The sequence below is a fragment of the Mus caroli genome, unplaced genomic scaffold, assembly GCF_978045245.1.
Source record: "Mus caroli unplaced genomic scaffold, Mus_caroli_1 scaffold_6, whole genome shotgun sequence".
Classification (NCBI taxonomy): Eukaryota; Metazoa; Chordata; class Mammalia; order Rodentia; family Muridae; genus Mus; species Mus caroli.
This window is the reverse complement of record NW_028227261.1, coordinates 110,531,259-110,553,352: the sequence shown is the minus strand read 5'-3', so window position 1 is coordinate 110,553,352 and position 22,094 is coordinate 110,531,259. Positions and strand designations below refer to the sequence as shown.

General features: G+C 41.1%; 1 protein-coding gene across 16 annotated transcripts in view; it reads right to left on the bottom strand.

Moving 5' to 3' along the window:
* The window catches only part of Rnf38 (ring finger protein 38), a 109,645-nt gene that overhangs the window by 5,670 nt on the left and 81,881 nt on the right, over positions 1-22,094 (bottom strand). For 12 of the 16 annotated variants that reach the window (XM_085839328.1, XM_021159943.3, XM_085839333.1 and 9 more), the window contains 8 exons: positions 19,318-19,511; positions 16,015-16,228; positions 10,138-10,305; positions 8,990-9,160; positions 7,217-7,378; positions 6,100-6,206; positions 3,043-3,127; positions 1,783-1,904 (listed from right to left, as the gene is read on the bottom strand). In XM_085839328.1, the coding sequence (XP_085695454.1) occupies positions 1,783-1,904; positions 3,043-3,127; positions 6,100-6,206; positions 7,217-7,378; positions 8,990-9,160; positions 10,138-10,305; positions 16,015-16,228; positions 19,318-19,511 (1,223 nt within the window). Of the gene's footprint in view, positions 1-1,782; positions 1,905-3,042; positions 3,128-6,099; positions 6,207-7,216; positions 7,379-8,989; positions 9,161-10,137; positions 10,306-16,014; positions 16,229-19,317; positions 19,512-21,984; positions 22,086-22,094 lie in introns of all 16 variants that reach the window. The other 4 variants (XM_021159933.3, XM_021159936.3, XM_021159935.3 and 1 more) reach the window with 1 other exon arrangement.

The following is a 22,094-nucleotide window of genomic DNA, read 5'->3' as shown; positions in this document are numbered from 1 at the left end:
GTGGCTAAGGGGTTAACAGTGCTAGGAAGTATGAAGACCCAAATCTAAAGCCTCAGCATCCGTGTACAAAGCTGGGCATGGCTGTGTGTGCTTGTAACCCCAGCACTAGGAGGTAGAGACGGGGAAGTCTGAGGGTTCCTGGATGGCCTATCTAGGAGGAAAAAGCAAACTAGCTTAGTAAGGCATTCTATTTCAAGACAATAAAGTGGAAAGCAACAGAGGAAGACACCCAGTGTTCTGTGCATGCACAGGCTCATGTGCCATTCACATGCAGGCACCACACAACTACACTCCAACTTGCTATACATTCACCAGAAAGAATAAAAACAAGTGACAAAAAGGGACATTTCTTCTAATTAACATCCCAGTCGGTCTGAAAACTAGAGATACTAGACCACTGTATTACCCTTACAAGTACTGGAATAAGGTTGAGCATGGGGGTGCACACCTTTAATCTTAGTGCTTGAAACAGAGGCAGGAGGATCTCTGTGAGTCTGAGGCCTGCCTAGTCTATTGAGTTACAGGAGAGCCACAGCTACATAGTGAGGTCCTGTTCTTCTCCCTGTACCCCTCCCCCCAAAAGAGTACTGGAATAATAGTAGGATATTCTCATGAAAAAGAGCAAATGTAGAAGACGCCATAATCTTACACCATATACGAAATTAATTACGGATGGGGAGGTGGCTTGGTGGATCAAGTCTGTTGTATAAATGCGAGGACCAGACTTCAGACCCAAAGGTCTGATTCACATAAAAAAGCTGGGATTCCTGGGACAATCTGGCTAGACAATCAGTAAGTTTCAGTGAGACCCTGACTTTGAGAACTGGAGAATGGTTGGAAAGACACCTGATATCAACTTCTGATGTCTATGTGCACACAAACATATACACCTGCATATATACCACAAACACATAGGTATGAGGAGCACTGTGTTATAGGGTTCCAGATATGTGCAATACAGACAGAGGAGATAAGGCATTGAGAGAGTGAGTGGAGAGAGAGAGGAGAGGAGAGAGGGAGAGAGAGGGGGGAGAGGAGAGGGAGAGAGGGGGAGGGGAGGGAGGGAGGGAGGGAGGGAGGGAGGGAGGGAGGGAGGGGAGGGGAGGGGAGGGGAGGGGAGGGGAGGGAAAGAAAGAAAGAAAGAAAGAAAGAAAGAAAGAAAGAAAGAAAGAAAGAAAGAAAGAAAGAAAGAAAGAAAGAAAGGAAGGAAGGAAGGACGGACCGACCAGGGGAGTGGCTGCTAATAGGTTAAGAGAAAACCATTTTTTGAGTGACGAAATGGTCTAAACCTGTGGTGATAGCTGCACAACTTTACAAATACCCTAACCACCCCCACACACAAAAAAAAACCAAACTCTTAAATGCAGTGAACTTTATGATATGAATTTCAGCTCATTCTGTATTCAAACCTGTTCTTAAACTTTGCTGTAATCAGTCACTTGCTATCGTAACGTTGGGAAACAGTCTATAAGGGGGCTGGAGAGATGGCTCAGAGGTAAGAACAGAGTTCAGTTCCCAGCAAACCACACAGTGGCTCATAACCATCTGTAATGAGACCCGGTGACCTCTTCTGGCCTGCAGGCATATATGTAGACATAACACTGTATACATAATATAAACAAACAAACAAACAAAAAAAAGTTAGTCCATTTGACTAACGACTCCCTCACTGGTAGCAAGGACCTGGTCAGGGTCTATGCTAACCACCCACCTTTATCACATTCTCTCAGGCACTCAAACGTTTACTCCCTAGAGGTAGAGGTGTCACAGACGCATACTTACAAAGTCTGCTCTGACTGGTGGTTGCTAGGATTGAACCTGTACGAAGGAAGCTGTTCAATGTCTGCCTTAGTCAGTCCCCGAGGTTTCGCCTCTCCCAGTCTCTCTGCCAAGTTTAACAGGGCCTAAAGACAAGGAGACAGATTTTCATCTTTACATTTTCTATTGGAGTGCTATCACAACAGCTTAATTTCTTGTGTGTGCACCTACATGCACACATGTGGCACCATGCAGAGGTCAGAAGACAATCTATGTGGGGAAGTGGTAAATCTTTACACCAAACGAATCCCAGAGATTGAACAAGAGCCCTTTGGCCAGCCACTGGAGTAACTTCTACTTTTGTTTGGGGGGGGCGGGGGGGGGGACAAGTATCACTTTGTAGACTAGGCTGTTGCTTCAGTCTCTCAAGCTTACAACTCTTTATTTTACATAGAAAAACTATGTACTTAGGCTGTAACTATGCTGTACTCTAATTTCATCATTATTAAAGAAATATTCTTATAATGGGTAACTTATCTACACCAAATTGTAAAAAAGACCAATATATTGGGTTTTTAAAGTGTTTACCATGAACTCATATTTTAAACCACTTGATGTATCTTATTATGTTTATCGATTTTATACTAGTACCTCATTCTTCCTTAATTTTTAATGGTTCATTATTTATGTGCTTCAACCTATAATTAGGTTGCCTTTTTTATAAAGATTAAGTGTCTTGCTAGCTCAAGCTGTTGAACTCAACACCCTCCTCCTGCATCAATCCCAATATAATGCCTCAAATCTCCATTTTCTCCCCTTTTTAAGACAAGGTCTTACTATGTAGTTCGAGCTGACTTTAAATGTGTTATCCTCTGCTTCAGCTCTAAAGTGTTGGCACCACAGGCATGTGTCACCACACAGGTCACAGGTCATATGCTACACTCCATTGTGTGCTAACACTTTCCTCTCTCAACATATGCCAAAATCAATAGTAATAGCCCCCTTTCAAGATTCGGCTTAAACATCTTTGCTTCCACAATCCTTTTTTAAACACCTAATCAAAACTTACCACTTTCTCAGTTTGCATAACAAGTCTACCTACTGAAATAGTAGCAAATATGCATGTAGCAAATGTCCAAAAATCCTCGGGAGGCTTAATATTTTTATGAATTATTTGAATCTTAAAACGCAAAGTTAACCTCATAAATGTTTATGTGAAAGTACAGAACAATACTACATACAAATAGTATACTCCCCAAATTAATTCATAGCTCATCTACTAACCTCATAATTTTCAACTTCTCCGTCTTCCACATCCAATTCAAAGCTGAAGGTTGGGCCCACTGCAGGTGGTACTGGAAGCATTGATCTACAGAGAAAACCAGCAAGGAAGCATTAGTATGGATGTACAACACAGGTACCGGCAGAAGGACAAAGGACAGGTCACACGGACGAAGAGTGGCCAGTGCTTTAGAGGCATTAAAGGCATTGACTTTACTAAGCATGCCACCTGCAATAGCATAACAAGCTAACCATGAAGGCAGACACAGCTCAGCAGGTAGGGGAGAGCCGGCAAGCCTGATGATGGGCTCACCTCCATCCCTAGAACCTGTGCGATGATGAGAGAACCCAATGCTCACAAGTTGTCCTAATTTCCACAAGTGGGCCAAAGTATGCACATGCACACAGCCACTGTGTGCAAGTACTCATGCTGAATAAATGAAGGTAATGAAGAATTTAAATGTAGGAATAGACTATACAATAAACTATACAATAAAAACTGCTAAACAGTTAATACATAAGTAAGACTAGAAAAATGACTAGTTATCACTATTCCTCCATATTGACCTATGGATTTAACATAAAATTCTACTAAGTTTTATGTCTTTTTGTTGCGGGATATGTGATCACATTATGAACCTTAAGACTGTGTTGTTTACTAGAAAAATCTGCTTTCTAATTGTAGTGTGATTCAGCCCTTAGTATACACTTAATCTCTCTGGCTGGAATACAGACTCACTCTTGGTACACATCTTTAATTCCAAACAATGAAGGTATAAAGCTACTTTGTAGAGAAAGCACCCATGTTTGAAAGGGATTAAGTCTAACTGAGTGGCAGACAAAGTGATGACTCAGAGAGAAACTCTCAGGAGAACAGAGAGGAGGGAAGCTACCTGAGGGGCAGTGCAGAGAAAGGAAGAGAAAGATTCACTGGGACAGTTGTATAGAGACAAATTACAGAGAAAGAACAAGCTAGACACAGGTGATAATAGAAATGAGCCAGAGAATGAGAAGGAGCCAGGAGGATTAGAACAGACTGCCAAAGTTAGTATGAGGCCAAGCAGAGCAATTAAGAGGCTGAGAGAGAAGCCAGTTTGACTCAGTCAACTTGGAGAGGAGTCTGAGCCAGGACAGCTGAGCTGAGCAGCCAGCCAGACTCAGAGAGAACTACAAAGGATGAGCTTCTTCAGCAGCGAGTCTCGGAGGCTGCAAACTGTCTAGGCCTAGAGGAGATTGTACGGAGGCTGGAAGCTTCCAGGACTAGGCCTAGGTTAACAGACAGAGGCAGCAAAGTCTCCAAGGTGCTAATTACTTATAAGGAGGAGAATAAAAGTTACTTTTATAACTTGTAGTACAAAATGAATGCTAATTTTAAAGTTTACATGGAGATACAGAAGATTAAATAGAAACATTTTTGAGCTCTAAGTTGGACTGTTATCTTATTTTAAGACAAATAGGAGAGGAAGGTGTGCGGTAAGGGGAAAGAGGGTGAGCTAAGATTATCAGGAAAAATAACCTGTAGTTTAAAGATGACATTTCATACTCGTCTTAGAAAGTAATTATAGACATGTGACTGAGTCCCAGTCAATGAAGGATCAACAATGGCAGTATGCTCCATCCTGGGAAATGTCAGGAGAAGAGGTAAGCAGACACACCTACTTTACTCTCTTTCTTTTTAACCCTACTTTTCTGTGAGGCCAGGGTCTTGCTATTTAACCACACCTGGCTTGGTACGCCCTCTTGATTCCTGGGACTCTTCCTATGCTAGCACACCCAGCCTCCCACCCACTTCTATAACTACTGTACTATCACGGCCCAAGTTTGAGGGCAGAAGAATCCATTCCCACAGACACAAGGGGAACAAACCACCCTGGAGGTAGCCTTCATTATGTAAGAAATAAAAAACTACCATGTTTAACCGATGATGTTCATTACAGATAAACTCAATCCTAACAGACTGGTTGGTTCTAAGAGGTAAAAATGACTTCTTCTGTTTGATTCTAGGGCCTAAGAGATGCTCAGTAAGGTTGCTCCCTGCAAGCCTTAGATCTGAGTCTGATCCCTGGAATTCAGAGTAAAGAGAACAGACATCCCCAAGGTGTCCTCTGACCTTCACACACAAACTGTGGCATGCATGTGCTCCCCAACCACACAGATTCTCAGAAGTGTAAAAACAGTAGTTGATTTATGACTCTAGGAGCTGAAAAAATGGTTCAGCAATTAAGAGCACTTGTGTTCTTGCAGAGGACTTAGGTTAGGTTCCCATCATCAATAGTGTGGCTTACAACCATCTGTAACTCCAGGTCCAGAGATCCAATGTCCTCATCTGGCCTCCATAGGTACTGTATGCACACGATATACATACATATACTTGCAAGCAAGACTCACACAAAATTAAATCTAAAAAAACACAAACAAACCAAAACAAAACAAAAAAAACCTGACTCACAATGCCGGGGCCTAGCAAACACAGAAGTGGATGCTCACAGTCAGCTACTGGATGGATCACAGGGCCCCCAATGGAGGAGCTAGAGAAAGTACCCAAGGAGCTAAAGGGATCTGCAACCCTATAGGTGGAACAACATTATGAACTAACCAGTACCCCAGAGCTCTTGACTCTAGCTGCATTTGTATCAAAAGATGGCCTAGTCGGCCATCACTGGAAAGAGAGGCCCATTGGACTTGCAAACTTTATATGCCCCAGTACAGGGGCAAGCCAGGGCCAAGAAGTGGGAGTGGGTGGGTAGGGAGTGTATTGGGGACTTTTTGGATAGCATTGGAAATGTAAATGAGGAAAATACCCAATAAAAAAAATTCTAAAAAAAAAAAAAAACCTGACTCAACTGTGTAAGTGGCAATACTTAAAATTTTTCCATTTTGTAATCTGATACAAAATTAAAGAGTTTTTACCTTCTCATTTTCTTCCTTAACGACTGGCTCTCAAGTCCAACTTAACATCAAGCAAAAGCAGTATGGTAACGCATAGTAAGTCACAGGCCACAGCGAGGGCACTCATAAAGCAAAGCCTCTCCAGAGAGGTCAGTAAAAGAAGGAACTTACAGCACGTATGGTAGTAAGCTGGGATGGTAAGGAGGAGGGGGCATTGGCTGCTGGGATCGGTATCTACTACGTCCTGTGAGTCTCCGAGGCATAAATGGTGGATAAGGCTGTAGGAAGGAAAGGTTGAAAATGATCACTTTATGTTTAAAATCAGTGTCAAATAATACACTTTTTTTTAAAAACTAAAAAAAAAAAAAAGAAAAAAAAAAGAAAGCAAACCGTTGTGTGTGTGTGTGTGCATGGTGTTTAGGCAGGTGCACCTGTTACGGCATGCAGGCGAGGATCAGAGGACAAGGCTAGGGAGCTGCTTCTCTCTCCTAGTATCCTCCTGTGAGTTCTGGGATGGAACTCAAGTTACCAGGCTTCCATGGCAAGCACCCTTACCTCTGAGTCTCCCTTGCAGGCCCCAACTTGGTTTTTGTTGGTCATGTTTGTTATATCTTTCTATATAGTATATAGCCCTAGCTGTGCTGGATGCCACTCTGTAGACCAGTCTAGTGTCCAACTCAGAGCTCCATCTGCCTCAATGCTCAAATACAACTTGCTTCTCCCACCCTTTAAAGATTTACTTATATATGAGCATGCACACACACATATATGTGTGTGTATGTGTGTGTGTGTGTGTGTATGTGTGTATATATATATATCTTCAGACACACCAGAAGAGGGCATCAGACCCCATTACAGATGGCTGCGAGCCACTATGTGGTTGCTGGGAATTGCAGTCAGTGCTCTTAATTGCTGAGCCATCTTTCCAGCCTAGCCAACCTGCTTTCTTTTTAAGACAAGGTCTTCCTATCTAGCCCAGATCAGCCAGAACCTTGCTTTTTAGACCAACCTGGCCTTTATAAGTTAAGTAATCCTCTGTGCTTCTACCTTCTCAGTGTTGGGATTACAGGCCTGTGCTACCATGCTCAGCTGACACCTGGTTTTTAAAAAACTTACTGTTCAAGTGGCATTAACTAGTTCTTTCATGTTGATACAACAATCAGGATTAAACACACATGCAAGTGGACTTTAAGAATACATGAATTCTGAACATTTCCAGAGTTACACTGAAAACTCAAAATAAGTTGTCAAACAATTAAATGAGTATTAACAATGAATGAAGACTTACTACTCCAAAGGACACCTCCTGATGCAAAGGGTCATGTGTCAGGAACTGCAAAGGAGCTGACGGAGGTAATGTTGGGGGATGGGCTGAAGGGGGATAAGTAAAACTGCCTACTTGAAGATGTTCTCCTAAGAGCTCCACTTCATTTTCTATCCTCTGCAGAGGCTGTGGAGGGAAAAGAAATCAGCATACCCCTAACACTTTAAAAAAATTGCTTTTCTTAATATTACCAGGCCATTGTTGATACATCAAACTAAAAAAATATAAGTGGACCCAAGATTTCCTATATTTAATTATATTTTGTCTTATTTACACATTAAGCATTTGCATCATCTAGTACAGTATACATGTCGTTTAATACCCAAACTCTCAAAATAGGAGAGGAAAAAAATCATTGCAAGCCAATTCTATGGAAATTAAAAGTTTGAGTTGTCATAATACCCTGATCAACAGAGATTTTCAGACACCGAGCCTCCCTGAAGAACTAATATATAGTATGTGTGTAAGTCAGAAGTAGAACCAGGGGGCACAGTACAGTACAAGTTTCACTCTAGTACAAAAATCACAGGCTGTAGTGCCAATCAGTATGTGACTTTTAGACAAATTCTCAGTATTCTTACTTACAAAATTGACACATTTTTAGCTTACTTCAGAAGTGTACTATGGCTGGGCATGCTAGCATATACCTATAATATACTTATAATTTTAACACTTGAGGTGAAGGCAGGAAGACTGTTTGAGGACAGCCTGAGACACACAAGGAGAATCCAACCTCATGTACTGTGAGCACCAATTATAAAGCACATTGCACTTCGTAGCATGCAGTGTGTTTTCTTAAAATAAATAGTATAATAGGTGGACTCACTCTAAGCTTCTTTTGTACAATAATGTCTCATGAACCTGGGTTAAAGGAGACTGTTTCAAAAAACTTTACTAACCAATAAGAGGAGGAAGAGGAGAAAAAAAATGAGAAAAGGGGGGGGGGGGGAGAAGAAGAAGAGGAAGAGCAGGGCTAGCCGCAGAGGTAACTAGGAGGTTGTTGCTCTGCCAGGCAGAATTCAGTTCCCAGCACCCATCTAAGGTGGCTCACAACAGAGTGAAATCCCAGCTCCAGGACGTGCTGAGCCTCTCATCTCATCTCCATAGACACCTGCACATATGGTGACACACGGTGTATACACTCACTCTCTCTCCCCCTCCCCATCTTTAAAAGATTAAGGACTGACAATTAAAAGGTTTCCAACTTTTCAATTTAGAAATGCATGAATGAGGCACTGAAACGGCTCAGACGGTGCCTGCTGAGTGGTCCTGGCAACCCAAGTTCCAGCTCTTGAAGTACACAGAAGGTAGAAGAAGACCAACCTCACCATATTGTGCTCTGACTTCCATATGCCATGCACCCCCCCCCCTTCCCAACTACAGAACGCACACACGGAGGAACAGACTTAAAAATCATTAGAATACATAGAATAGAAAAAACCCTAGTACCAATTAGAGAAGACGTTCCCTTTGCCTCTACCTGCCTGAAAGACTGCAGATATGAAATAAAAATTCACTTAAGTTAAGTAATACTAAAATAACAAGGAAAATTTTAAAATAAGTTAGCTCTAAAGTGTGTTTAAACTAACTTATCTATCTGTAAGTTCCTTTAATTCCTTCAAGAGCCATAAGAATACCAATGTTATATGCTTAAATGGAAATTATTTACATTTACTAAACTAATTGGCCTAACCTAAGCATTCTGGAAAAACTAGAAACACGAAGAGAAATACCTACCGATCGTGACTGCTGTGTTTGGAAAGGGACAAATTGGCCTGGTGGTGGCAAGTGGGGAGGATGATGGGGAGAAAGATGAGGAGGATGTATAAGAAACGGATCACTAGAAATGAGGGGCGGGAACGCAGCATATGGTACTGGTAAGTGCTGAACTGAACATGCCTGAAGCATCTGCAAGAAAAAATTCATTACTTTTAAGTAAAAAGATGCCAGAATATAAAATTTTCTTGAAAAAGTTATGAATCAAATTGCCACATCTCCCCCAATTCATGTAAAATAGCTAACATATCATATAAAGTAGCTAACATTTAAGTACTAGACTATTTTCCTACCCCCAAGTAAGAAATGGCTTTCGTCTGTCCTCTGAGAGGGAGCCCTGTGTGGAAGGAAGCATCTCCTCCTCACTGCCCTCTCACTCAACGCCACAGGTGGGAACACCACACAGGGCTTTACTCTCCTCCCGGGAGACCTGCTTGGGTCATTTAATTAATACATTAATACACAGATGTTTATTTTAACCTCACAGGTAGACCAGGGGGTTAAACTTAAGATTTTCTCCAAGTGCTTTCCCCTGAAGATAAGTTACTGAGTCCCTCTGGATCTTAGCCACTTTGTTGTTAAGTAAGAAAAACTATGGGTCAGAATATTACAAGCTAAAACATAAGCTCTAGAGGGAAAAATATGTTGTATGAATCTCAATGTCTCTATAGCATTAAGCAAGTAATTTTACCTTCCAGATCAAGTTTCTAGACTGTCACTCAAGAGACCCTAACGAAGCCCCAGTAAGGGCTAAGATCGTTATCTATTGAATGCTACATTACTAAGTCTGATGCAAACCTTTACTAAAGTTTAATTACAAACTGTTTAATAGGAAGAAATATGATTTAAGACACTTAAATGTATATATTTTAATCACTCTAAATAAAATGTATCCTATTTTAAAGCTAACTTTACCTAGTGGTCACAATACTTATGCTGAGATTTTTCTTATAGTAAACTTAATCTTTCAGTTGGAAGTGAAGCTACAAAGACAGTTCTTAAACTTTGTTAGCTATCCTAAGCGAGGACTGAAGAACCTTATGTCATAAACAAAACCAGGTTGGCACACTTTTAGTTAAAATCAAATGAGAATAAAGACATGGACTTACTGGAGGAGGCACACTACAGACCGGGAGGTGTTGTCCACTGAAAACCACTGAGCATCCTGGGACCTGCTGTGTACTGCAAGCAGGGATGTGCTGGCCCGTGCAGAGTGGAAGCCCATGGGGTGCCACCGTGGTTACCGTGTAGGAGACAGGAACTGTTCCTTGATGGAGCTTTTAGGGAAGAAAAGTACTACTTTTGAGAAAATGTTACCTATTTTTTAAAGTTAACATTTGAGGGCTTGGAGAGGTAGCTCAAGTAGTAGGGTATGTACTGGCTAGTTTTGTGTCAACTCAACACAGCTGGAGTTATCACAGAAAAAGGAGCTTCAGTTGAGGAAATGCCTCCATGAGATCCAGCTGTGGGGCATTTTCTCAATTAGTGATCGAGGGGGAAAGGCCCCTTGTGGGTGGGACCATCTCTGGGCTGGTAGTCTTGGGTTCTATAAGAGAGCAGGCTGAGCAAGCCAGGGGAGGCAAGCCAGTAAAGAACATCCCTCCAAGGCCTGTGCATCAGCTCCTGCTCCCTGCCCTGCTTGAGTGCCAGTCCTGACTTCCTTGGGGATGAACAGCAGTATAGAAGTGTAAGCTGAATAAACCCTTTCCTCCCCAACCTGCTTCTTGGTCATGATGTTTGTGCGGGAATAGAAACCCTGACTAAGACAGGGTACTTCTTTATCTTTATGAGGTCCTGGGTGTGACCCCGGCACCATATAAACCAGGCATGGTGGTGCAAACATGTAACCTTGGTACTGGGAGGTGGAACCAAAAGCATCAGAAATTCAAGGTGTTTTATTTATATAGTGTATTAAACGCCTGGGCTAAATGAAACTCTTTTTTTGTTTTTTTTCGAGACAGGGTTTCTCTATATAGCTCTGGCTATCCTGGAACTCACTTTGTATAAATGAGACTCTTATCAAACAAATGTACTGATTCCCCTATTTGCTATTCACACTCACATTGTACTTTCGCCATATTTCTTTTTCTGTTTTAAAACAGTCTTACCTAATTCAAGTTAGCCTCTAACTCACCATGGAGCCAAGAATGGCCTTGAATTCCTAATCCTCTGCTTCCTCCCAAGTGCTACAATTAGGTCTGTGACACCTTTCCTTGCTTTCTCTAGTAGTGTCAATAGGAAGGTTTTATAGCTAGCCCAGATGGTATGAGCGCTGAAAAGCCAGTCCTGCCCCTCACCTACGCAGAGTGGGAGAGCTCACCCTGGGGGTGCTGGTGCAGAAGAGCTGGCGGCAGACCAACCTATCTATTAATCAGGCCCACCAACATCTACCCCATCTATAAACTTCTGAAAGGGGCCAGTCCTACAGAGCCAAAGCTGCTGCACCTTCATGACTGGGCAGTAACAGCATATCTAAGAGGAGTCCCAGAGAAGATGCAGTTTTGAAAGTGTGGCAGAAGTCAGAGGCTTCTAACCCGACCAATGACTCATTGCAATGAACATTAGCAAATGAAGCTATTTGGGCAAAAGGACATACTGTGTGACAGTGACACACTGCAGCTACCATGAGATGATTTTTTTGTTTTTGTACTCTTTGTGGGGTGAGGGGGGAGAGTGCACGTGCAGAAGTGGATATGGAGAGCCGGAGAGAGGAGTGGAAGTGGAGTACAATGTGAAATTCACAACGAATTAATCTTTTAGAAAAACTTAGTGGTATGTTAACTCTTTCAGCCTGCTTTGTAGAGCAATACTCCTAAAAACATCTCTTGTAAAAATTAAAACTCGTGGTTTTTTAAAACATGTATTCTGATTTTTATGTGTACAGTGTTTTTTTTTCTTTTTTCCCTGCCTGTAGATCATGCAATCAGAGTGCCCATGGAAGCCACGAAAGGGCAATGGTTACCCTACAAGTGGTTACAGATGATTGTTAGCTGCCATTTGGATGCTGGGAACTGAATCTGAGTCCTCTTCAATAACAGCCAGTGCTCTTGGCTGCTGAGCCCTTTCTCTAGCCCAAAGCATGTGTTTGTTCAGTTGCAGCAGGTGACGACAATGGAAGTGGCATTTAATATTAAATCTGGGTTAGGGATCCAGAACCCCATGTAAGTGTGCTTGCTCAAAGCCCTGGGTTCCATTACCAGCACCCAGCATAGAAATGTAAGGAAGACCAAACCTCCTTTTTCCACCTAACACTGTAGCTATGCCTTCCCCTCCTTTCTTTGAGGTTAACCGGATATTTCAAGCATACTTGTACTAGGTACACAACCACTGTCACTACTCTTTTGCAACTACAAACACACCTTGCTGTTTTATATTAATAGTAGCTATTTATCTCAAAGCATACTGGGTAAACAGATTCTAAAAACAGAGATTGAGGCTGAAAAGATGGCTCAGCAGATAAGAGCACTGACTGTTCTTCTAGAGATCCTGAGTTCAATTCCCAGCAACCACATGGTGGCTCACAACCATCTGTAATGGGATCCAATGTCCACTTCTGGTGTGTCTGAAGACAGCAACAGTGTTCTCATATAAATTAAATAGATCTTAAAAACAAAACAAAAAAAGAGATTTATTTATCATTTGAATGAACGTGTAATGTGTGCGCCTGTGTGAGTTTATGTGACGGCCCTGCAACTGGGGCTCATGTCAGTTTTGAATCTTCCAAAGCAGGTGCTTAAGAACAAAACTCAAGGGCTGGTGAGATGGCTCAGTGGGTAAGAGCACCCGACTGCTCTTCCGAAGGTCCAGAGTTCAAATCCCAGCAACCACATGGTGGCTCACAACCATCCGTAACGAGATCTGACTCCCTTTTCTGGAGTGTCTGAAGACAGCTACAGTGTACTTACATATAATAAATAAATAAATCTTTAAAAAAAAAAAAAAAAAAAAAAAAAGAACAAAACTCAAGCCTCTGCAAGAATGCCTCTGCCATCTCTTCATCCTCATGGTCACATTTTTAGGGGTATCATCTAATCACCCGAAGTAGATTAAACTCCAAAAGTGGTGTAAAAGGACCCAATTCCTAGCATCTCTCCTCAAAGATCTGTGTTACTAACATGCTTGCCAATCAGTCAGTGAGAAATGGTATATACAGCATGTCTGATTTACATTTGCATTTCTCTACCTAGAGAATTTGGGTAGCCTTTCTTTTTCATAGCCTCTACTGTCTGCTCATGGCCCATCCTCTACTCTGTGAAAACCACGTTTGCTGACCAGCGGGCTCTCTGTTTCAGCTTGATTTAGCTTGTCCCAGCTATCTGTTAACTCTACCTCAAGGGCTAAAAAGGCAGTCCACTCTGCTCAACTGATTTTTATGGACATCCTACATAACTGATGAGCATCTTAATCCATTCCTCAGAGTTGTGAGGCAGGCCCAGAGTCTACTGAGCCATCTCCTTATACTCCTCCTCCCTCCATCACCATCACATCACCGTCATCACCATTGTCGTCTATATTTGGAAACATACAGGTGCAGGGTGCACTCAGAAACCAAGAGGACAACTTGCAGGACCTGGTTTCTCCTTGCACTATGTGGGCTCTGGGGACTGAACTTAGGTGGCCATGTGCCTTTACCTGCGGAGTCACCTTGAAAGCCATTTAATTCTTATCTTAATGAAGTCCACTTTTGTCAACGTGGCTACTTCCTTATACACGTAGATTTAGAAATCTTTGCTGGGACTGGAGAGAAAGCTAAATAGTTTAAAGCACTTGCTGCTTTAGCAGAAGACCCAGGTTCATTTCCCACCACCCACCTGGTTCACAACCATCTGTAACTCTAGTTCCAGAAGATCCTTCACCCTCTTCTGACCTCGGTAGGCACTAGGTATACATGTGATGTACATATGCATAGGCAAAACCACTCAAAAAAATCTAAAATTTTTAAAAATTAAAACTAAAGAGTATTTCCTACTTAAAAAATAATCACTTTCACTAATAATATTACCTTTCTAATACGTATCTAAACTCTAACTTGAACTTTTTGCTTTCAGTCTCTAGTTCAGGATAGCCCTGAACTCTACGAAGTAGGACAACCTTGAACTGTTGATACACCAGCCACCACGTCCTGGGTAATGAAATTCCAGGTGCACCACATATCTGGTTGAGTACTAGAGCTCACACCTTGTAGCTAGGCAACACAGCTGAGGTACATCCCAACTGTACTTGATCTAACTTCTGTGAATGAGATAGAGCCAGAGTTCAAACTCATTCACATGGATACTGGGTCATTACTGCATCAGTGCTCAACACCTTCCTTCCTCTCTTACCAATTATTTTGGCAAACCAAGCAATTATATGTCTGACAAAGAGCAATGAAATTAAAAAGTTGTAATTATATACATGTACCACTAGTTTTGCTTACTTTTTAACGTGCTCTTATTTAAGAAAGCCCTTCTTCCTGAAGGGAATGAAACTTCATAAACTACCTAATTGTTTTATCATCATTTATTAAAGACTCGGTTGTCTTCCAAATTCAACCATCACCATATATCAAATACAAAATATCCACATATGTGTCTTCTTATTTCTAAGCTTTAGAATCTGTTTCATTAGCCTGACTATGGCATAGTCCTAGAAATTTAAAGTAAACTGGAAATGTTGCTTAGCGCAGGGTTAGATGTTTGGCTTAAGTACAAAAACCCTTGGTTTTATTCAAGACTTGGGCCTTCACTCCCCAGTCCTGAGGGAAAGTTGAATTGCTACTTCTGCTTATGTTGTTTTTCCTCAGGTCTATGCAACAGTGGCTAACTGAAGTACACACTTCGACTACCTAGAAAGCATAGTAACCTATATTGCTGGGTCTGATTCAGTAAGTCTACAATACACTCTGAATTGGCATTTAAAAATAACAGCTTGCATGTCTGTGTGAGGATAAAAAGACAACCTGTGGGGGTTGATTCTTTCCTACCGCTGTGTAAGTCCTGGTGACTGAACTCAGCAAAGACTTTTCACTACTGATCCATCTCAGGGACTCTGAACTGGCATTCTTAAAATGGTGCTGCTGTTTCTACTCAGCCAATAAAAGCGATTTGCAGGGGGTAGAGAGATGGCTCAGTGGTTAGGAGCTACTGAAGAGGACCCAGGTTTGATTCTGGCACCCACATGGTGGCTCACAGCTATCCAGCTGTAACTTCAGTTCCAGGAGACTGGACTCCGTTTGCTGCTCTCCACTGGGCACCAGACATGTACATAGTATACAGAAGTACATGAAGGTAAAACACCATACATTAAAAAGAAAAAAAATAAAATCATGAGAGAACCATTTGCTTGAGGCTTTACAACAAGGATTAAGTCCACGATTTTTTTTCTTAAAAGGCAAGGTAGTCCCTTTTAGGTTTGTAAGCTAGACCCTGTGTGCTGAATAAAGTTGCTGCAGATCAATGAGTAAGAATAAAACTGTACAAAAACAACTAGCAACAGCTTGCTTTCAATTATAGGTTTAAAAAATATATTGCCATAGAAATCAGGATCGACTTTTCAAATCCACTCTAATTTTATTTGGGACTACATTAATTCTGCATAGTGTATTAATTCTACATTAGTTATTTACTTAAGAACTGACAGGTTTTACAAAACTGGATCTTTCAAGCCAACTGCTCATCTTTTATACAGGTTTTCTTAAATTTCCTCAACAATACTTTATAATTTTCCTTATACAATTCTTTGAAGTACTCTTCAAAATAACACTAACTCATTTCATGTCCTTTATTTTCTCTCATTCATTCATTGAGACAATGTCCAAGTTATGTGCCACAGACCTGGCTAAATCTCCATTACTAAAAGGAATGGAGAACTCAAGCAAGCTACATTTCAGGAATTAGAGAAACCTGCAACAACAACAACAACAACAACAACAACAAATCAATGGATCCTAATAAGCCACCGTTAACTTTTACCACTTGTATTTCCAGGACACTCTGCTACTGTACCTGATCATGTATGTCAACCATGACTGCATTCTGCTGGGGGGGATGAGCAGCTGGATGTAACAGACGGGGGGATACATTCGGAGGGTGGAAGGCTCGAGGTTCCTCTATTGCTTGCTGCTGTGCATAAGGGAGATGGTGATAGTTTTCATCTTGACTAATGGAATTATGTCGAGACAGACGTTCCCGTCTTCCTCGCTGGCGCCTAACAGGAGGACTATAATAGGGTAAATGCCAAAAAGAAGGTCATTACTATACTGCTTACTAACTAGTATGATTCATCAGGATTCTTATTATCTATTGTGTGTGTGTGTAAAAGCACACACGCAAGCACACGCACATGCTAAGGTAAGTACAAATAATAAATAATTGCTATCGTTCCAAATTAACTGTAAAAAAAACCCACAACTAATTTAAATATATGACTTACCAGTAAGTTTTAACAAGCTTGGATTTGCAAGGATACTATGTTACTCTGATAAGGAAAATTTACCACTCCTTTTATAAAAAAAACTGGTGTGTGTGTGTGTGTGTGTGTGTGTGTGTGAGCTGCACAACATGCGTGTATCTGTGCAGATCCGAGGCCAATGTGCAGAGTTCCCTCTTTCCTTTTACTGCGTGAGTCCTGGGGATCCAAACACTCTTACACACTGAGCTACCTTGCCAGCCCAAGTGAGCGCTTTCTTCTCCTCTAGTCACTTAGTTGTTGACCACTTGTATGGAATCATGGGTAGATACCTGTTGCGTTGTGATTCCCACTACTGTTTTGTGAGTGCTGAGTATCCCCTGCTCCTTCTTTGTTCTGCCATGAGTGAAGAGTGTGATTCTTTTTGCAGATTTAGAAACAAAAGTTAGTTTCTATCTCATCTGTAAACACAACCTGCCATCCATTTCCTATTTCAGGCTTATACCTAGTGCAGCTTCTGTACATTTAAATAAGGTGTGTGTGCAAAGGCTCCTAGTAGTACTCTTGAGAGTAATAACAGCCTGGACAGGACTGTTAACCAACAGCAGGGGAACAAATTGTCATACTTTAATGGAAGATCACAGTAAAAACAATTGCTGGGCTGGACAGACGGCACAGTGATTACGAACACTATTCTTCTAGAAGACCAGGGTTCAATTCCCAGCACCCACATGGGGACTCACAACTGTCTGGAACTCCAGTTCCACAGGACCTGACACTTCACACCAACATACATGGAGGCAAAACACCAATGCACATAAAAGAAAAGTAAATACATTTCAAAAATAAATAAATGATCTATTTCCATCAACAATAAACAGACTGCTTAAAAAACAAAGAAAACATTTAAATGAAAACAAAATCCCAAACTGTACTGTTTAAGAATATATATATATATAGGCATTCAAAACCACAATGAACAGGGGCTCCATAAACCCCAAGTCTGCTCCCTTGGAAGGAAGAAGGGATGGGCTGGTGCATGCGCACTTCCGAGTTGTATGAGGCCAGATTTAACCTAGGAGGTGTACCATGTTATCCTTCTGATTATCCACTTGTCTCACATGTTCTGAATGCACACCACTTCACCATACAACAGGAAAAGACTATTAACAACCAGATATTTAAGATATAACTTTTATTTTAAAAATCCTATGTCCACATACTAGCAGTCACAAATTACTCAAACATTTCCATATAGTTGCCTAATATATATATATAGTACTGGACATTAATTAAGTGTCTAAAGAGATTTATTTTGACTAGTTTGGGATATCAATGGTGGTTTTTTAAGACCATATCCAATCTTCTCAGAATGCTGTAACAAAACATTATAGCCTGAATGTCTTAAATAGGACCTTATTCTCTCCAAGGTCTCGGGCTACCAGTCTCTGATCGAGGTGTAACTGACCTAAGAGTTCTGATGAGAGCTCTGTTCCTGGCTTGCAGATACTCTGCATTATCATTACATCTGTATATGGCAAAGTGGGCTCTCTGATGTCCCTCCTTACAGAAACACAAATTCTATTAGATAAGGGCCCCGTCCTCACACCTTACTCAAACTCAACAGCTTCCTTAGAAGTCCCACCTCCAGTGATAATCATAATGGAAGTTAAAGCTTCACTACATGAGTTCTTTTGTAGAGGCACAAAACCATTTAGTCCCAAAATTCCCTAAGTTATTTATTCTTCTGATTACTATTATTGCATACATGCAAGCAGGAACCTCAACTCACACTGATTTGCTTGAAATAAAGTGATCTCTGGCCAATGAACTGAGGAAGGAATGAACTCCTCTAGGAGGAAGGGCAAGTGCCACACTGCTTTCACAGATGAACTTTCCGCCAGTCTGTGAGAAACGCAGCTCTTAAGGATGAAAAGGCTGGAAGGGCAGACGTAGGGCATCTCTAAGCTTTAATACGTTCTGATAGTTATAAGGTAGAGAACACATTTTTCAATTGTCAGGACTGTAGACTAGCCCATAAGAAGAGGGGCATGTTGGGGATACTGAACTCAGGACTGTTATAAAAATTTGAAAAGTGAACTATTTTTCTTTGTCTCAGCTAGCTCCCAAATAAATGAGACAGAGACTGTAAGATTTATTTAACCAAGCTTTACAGCATAATATCTAAGCAGTTATTAATCTATTCTAATGCTCTAGCCAGCCTTGCTACCTCCCAGCCAAAGCCTCCACGATACTTGCATTTTAGTACTGCCTCAGATGCGTTTTCATGTGTCTCCCCAACCCTCCTTGATGTGAAATGCCCCCCCCCCCAATCAGAAGTCCAGCTCTGTTCTCTCCCCTGCTCAGACATTGGTTGATCAGCTTTTGTTGACAAATCAGAGACTAAGTGGGGAGCAGTGTTTACACAACAGTGAGCCAGGAAAGTCTTAGAATAAGCATTACGATGCCAGATGACACGTCCTGACTGCAACCAAACTTGGGGGCAGAAAAGTCAGCACTTAAATAATGCAAGATAATTACAACAGTGTACAGTAACATTATGCCCACACAGGACTTTATGGATATGAGGCAAATAATCTACCTTTAAGATATATTCCAGCTTCATAATCCATTCTAAATCATAAGGCAGCTGAATTTATATATAATGGCCAAGATTCACTTAGTCTCTTTCAGTTTCTTCACTTATTAATAAGGCACTTAATCAATTCCTTATAACTTAAGATAGAAACCTAAATAACTTGTAATTTTTATGCATGAATATACATAATGTGCAGGTACAGACATATTTATCAAATATCCACAAAAATATGCTTTCTGACACTAAAAACTATTCCCAAACCCACCAGTGGAAGTAAAGAAACAAACAGTGACCAACGAACCTTCTTCTGTTGCGTGCAGGTGTGTTACAGCGCTCCCCTGAGAAGTGATGTTGATTTGGTCGAACTGAAGGGGGCTGCCTATTTGATGTCATCTCCCATGGTCGCATTGGTGGTGAGGGAGCTGGTGATGCTGATGTATAATCAAAGACTGAATGAGAGAGGCGCTGTCTCTTAGGACTTGGACTATCTTCACTCTGCCAATGCAACAAAAAGGATCGACTGAATTAACCCATAAGGATTTTACATTACTTCATATGCAATAAGTAAAAAAAATGCATTTCTCATTAAAAAAACAAAAGATATACATTGTACTAGCAATCCAAATTTAAATCCTAAATTTAGAAATGTAGAGGCAGGGGTAGAGAAAAGGGGGTTGGACAGTAAATATACATATAAAAATTGAACTGTTTGGAAAAACCACATTAGATGACATGACATATAAGAAACAAACGGGGACTGGAGATGGCTCAGTGGTTAAGAGCACTGACTGCTCTTTCAGAGGTCCCGAGTTCAATTCCCAGCAACCACATGGTGGCTCACAACCATCTGAAAAGGGATCTGATGCCCTCTTCTGGTGTGTCCAAAGACAGCGACAGTGTACTCATATAAATAAAATTTATCTTTAAAAAACAAACAAACAGCCGGGTGTGGCGGCGCACGCCTTTAATCCCAGCACTCGGGAGGCAGAGGCAGGCGGATTTCTGAGTTCGAGGCCAGCCTGGTCTACAAAGTGAGTTCCAGGACAGCCAGGGCTACACAGGGAAACCCTGTCTCGAAAAACCAAAAAACAAACAAACAAACAGCTAACTCCTATCTAGTGCCTGACCTTCTAGAAATCCTAGCCCACCTGGAAACTGCCACTATGCTATAAGCTATCCATCCGCACATCCTTTAGCTAGTGATAAGTTTGGTTAGGAAGAGGCCCTCCTTTCCTGAGTAGGCCCTGACCTTGGATGCTAACCACACAACTCTACCATTCTTGTTGTCTGGGCAGTTATTTCTTCAGTGATGGTTACATTGACAAAATAAATCTTATATAAAGTAAAGTCAACAATTCTCTTTTGAATGTCATAGCACTTCAGGAGCATCATCCAATCTTCAAAGGTCACAATATAAGCTTCATAGCTATAAAATCTATACAACCATGTAACTGCTATTAACTCCAGGATTCCCCAACCAATTTGATTTCCAATTAAATCTCATCAAAACTGCAAAAATCCCAAATTAACTGAAAATCTGACAGGCTACATTTTGTTGGAAAGACTGTTCCTATTTCTATACTACCTAATCTACACCCCCCCCCCAAGTTTTAATTATTAGTCATTAGAAGACTTTTAATTGATTTACAAAATAACTGATATTTGTCGTGAACACACTCAATAGCTTCACATTTATTTTTATTTTATGCTTGGTGTTATGCCTGCATGTCTGTGCACCATGTGTATCCAGTGCCTCTGAAGACTGGGAGGACATCAGATCCTCTGGAACTAGAGCTACAAATGGTTATCAGCCATACAGGGGCTAGAAACCGAACCTCAGTCCAATGCAAAACCAACAAGTGCTTTGACCAGGTAAGCCACCTTTCTAGCTCCAACAATGTCCTATTTTTAAAAAGACAAGCACAGAAAACAATTGATTTTAGTAACAAAGCAAACTGATAAATGGAGCTGAACCTAGAGTATAATTCCAGAACTTGGGAGAGAAAGGCCAGAAGATTGGTAATCTGAGGTCATCCTTGGTTAACATAGTGAGTTCAAGGCCAGTTTATGCTACATGAGACAGACCCGTTCTCTTAAATTAAAAAAAAAAAAAAAGCCAGGCATGGTGGCGCACGCCTTTAATCCCAGCACTTGGGAGGCAGAGGCAGGCGGGTTTCTGAGTTCAGAGGCCAGCCTGGTCTACAGAGTGAGTTCCAGGACAGCCAGGGCTACACAGAGAAACCCTGTCTCAAAAAAAACAAAAACAAAAACAAAAACAAAACAAAACAAAAAAAAAAACCACACCTAAATGGTTACATTTGATATTTCAAAATGATTTAGCAAAATATGACCTAACCTATATTCTCTTAATGGTATTATTTAAATATACTTGTTTTTAATTTCTTTAATAAGAAAGCCAGGCTTTATAATGAGAATCCCCAAACTTTAAGAGCACCAGCACACATGCACACGTATGTACATATATCATGTACATACAGAAAAGCAAGAAAATTACTTCCAAGTAACTGCCCAGACAAGCCTCCAACTTGCTCTATAGGGAAGAATGACTGAACTTCTAATCCTCCTCCTCCCTTTTCTGAGTGTGGGATTACAGGCAGGTTTATGTTGTATTCTATTACATACTTTTTGTTTTTGAAGACAGTGTCTAAGTAGCCCAGCCCGGCCTTGAGATCTACCCACTTCTACCTTCTAAACACTGGAATTAAAAAGGTGTGCCCCACCTACCTAATACGAATTGCTACTTCTGATGTATGATTCCCAGTGACACTTGGTGCTACTAGAACCAAACTCAGAAAACGACTGAATTATTAGATGGGCCTGTCTTTTCGAAAAAAATTTGTTTTGAATTCTCAGGGGGGAATTCTTTTCTGTAACGTTGGGCTAAGTTTTCAACCTACCAGATGTTGACAATTTAAGTGTGTAAAATGTTAAAACCTACAGCTACTACCTTACTATCCAGAGTGGTGCAGACTGGGAATCAAGGGTGGAAAGAGGCAGGTGGGTGTGTAGCAGGTTCCAGCTTCTATCTGATGACTAAAACGTGCCTGGCTTTAAAAA